This window comes from Acanthisitta chloris, unplaced genomic scaffold (assembly GCF_000695815.1).
Source record: "Acanthisitta chloris isolate BGI_N310 unplaced genomic scaffold, ASM69581v1 scaffold28611, whole genome shotgun sequence".
Classification (NCBI taxonomy): Eukaryota; Metazoa; Chordata; class Aves; order Passeriformes; family Acanthisittidae; genus Acanthisitta; species Acanthisitta chloris.
Window position 1 is genome coordinate 1 of NW_008655846.1, and position 2,021 is coordinate 2,021.

General features: G+C 61.9%; 1 protein-coding gene across 1 annotated transcript; it reads right to left on the reverse strand.

The window, feature by feature from the left end:
* Positions 1-7: 7 nt before the first annotated feature.
* Positions 8-1,760, reverse strand: CANT1 (calcium activated nucleotidase 1; the record flags this gene model as incomplete). The annotated part of the gene is given in 4 exon segments (XM_009084096.1): positions 8-162; positions 165-215; positions 668-871; positions 1,109-1,760. Coding segments are annotated over 4 exon segments (1,029 nt in total), but the record flags the coding sequence as incomplete, so codon positions are not given.
* Positions 1,761-2,021: the final 261 nt, after the last annotated feature.

Consider the following 2,021-nt stretch of genomic DNA (forward strand, 5'->3'; position numbering starts at 1 on the left):
CGGTGTCCGGGATGAACTGGAAAGAGGAAAAGCCATGGGTGGGGACCACCTTGCCCACGTGCCCCACCGTCACGTCCCCGAAGTCCTGGGTGGAGCTCAGCAGCAGGTTGGTGCCTCGCCGCTCGTCCTCCTTCTCGCTGTAGCGCTCGTGGCTGGGGGGGGGAACCAGCGCTGCAGCGTCTCGCTCCAGGAGGCAGACTCGTGGATCAGGTACCCTGCGGTGGGAAGTGGTGTGTGACAGCACAGGGCACAGCCCAGGCTGGGGTGGGACCCTCCCCCTCCAAAATACCCCCAGCTGCGGAGGTCACAGCCCCATCAGGCAGCCCTTGTGAGCACTTCTGCCTCCTCCTGCCCCACTGCCTGGCAGCAGCTCCCCCATTCCTCCAAGAGCTGAGCAGGGACAACCTGGCATGGCCTGCTCTGCCCAGGATCCTGGCTGCCAGGCCCAGCACCAGCAGAGCCACCCTCTAGCTGCTCATAGCATAGACATGGGAGAAAAATGGCCAGGGTAGGGGGAGACCTCTGGCCTCTCTACCAGGATATGAGGAGGTCTCTGGCCTCCAGTAGGCTTTAAATCTCAGTCAGTATCCCTGGGGAGGGTGACCGTGGCCTTATAGCCACCAAGGGTGTGGGATATGGGGTGGCAGGAGGCTGCCCCACTCTGTACCTGGGGGTCGGATCCCTGCTGCAGCCCTCAGCACGTTGTAGTTCGTCACCCAGTTCTCATGGATCACATCACCCTTGTAGCCGATGATCTTCACCCACTGGGGGTTCTCATTCACCACCTCCCCTGTTTTGGTGGTCCACTCCTTGCCCATTCCCCCCACATACAGGTGCTCATCCTTCACTGCCAGCCACTCTGCCTTGAAGCCTGCAGTGGAGAGAACAGCATGAGGGGAGGCTCAGCCAGCACAGAGCAGACTGGCCCCCACACCCTGAACCCCACACCCCAAAGCCTGATGCTGGGTACAGCATCCCCTGCACAGACAACTTCTCCCTGGTCAGGAATTGCACCATCCCCAGTAGGCTCAGGGGTCACAGGAAAGGCAAGCCACAAAAAGCCAAGGGCTTCACTGCTCTGCAGCCACAGGGCAGGGCAGGAACTCACCTTTCTCCACAGTGCCATCCCCATCTGGGAGGATCACCCACGGCACCACCTTGTTGCCCTCGATCTGGTAGACAACACCTGTCCGGTCATCCACGGAGTACAGCTTCCCATTGAAAACCACCAGCTCAGAGAGCTCCATGCCCCGGCCCTTCTCAGCCAGGTGGGACTGCAGCATGCTCTCGTCCTTGTCCCACTCCACTGTCACGCTGTCCCCACTGTCCGACAGCACCAGGTATCCCTTCTTCATGTAACTGAACCAGGTGTGCTCCTGGGGGCCCCGGGACTCCGTGTCCAGGTCGGCGATGACGGCGATGCGGTAGCGCACGCCCTCGGGGTTTTTCTGGGGGGGGGACAGCGGGTAGGTGTCATTGTAGCGATCCCCTGCCCGCAGGCCGAGCTGCCAGGTGCGAGGGTTGGGAGGGCTGTGCCGTGTCGGGGACGAGCGGTGCAGGCAGAAGAGCAGCAGCACAAAGCCCACAAAGGCTGAGGACAGCACGATGGCCTTCCAGCGCAGTCGGAAGCGAGGGTCAGCACCCTTGGTCATGGACGCGAGGACGGGCAGACCACCCACACTGATCCGGAGTGGGCTCATAGACTCATGGCAGGGCGGGACGGGCATCAGAGTGGGGGTGAGGAGAACCTGGTGGAAAGAGGGGAGAGAGAGGGTCAGAGAGCTGGAACTGGCGCTGACTGAGTTCCAGGGATGGCAGGGCATAGCCATGAGGGGTCTCATCCCTCTCCTGCAGCAGAAGGTGCTCCTGCCTCACACAGGTAAGAGCCAGCATGTCCAGGGGCTGTTTGCTGCTGGGAACACTCTTAGCCCCTCTCACCTGGCCCTCCTCTGCCCTTGACCAGAATGAGCCCCACCACGTTGGCAGGAATGGATGGCCTGCCCAGCACCTCTACCTGCAGC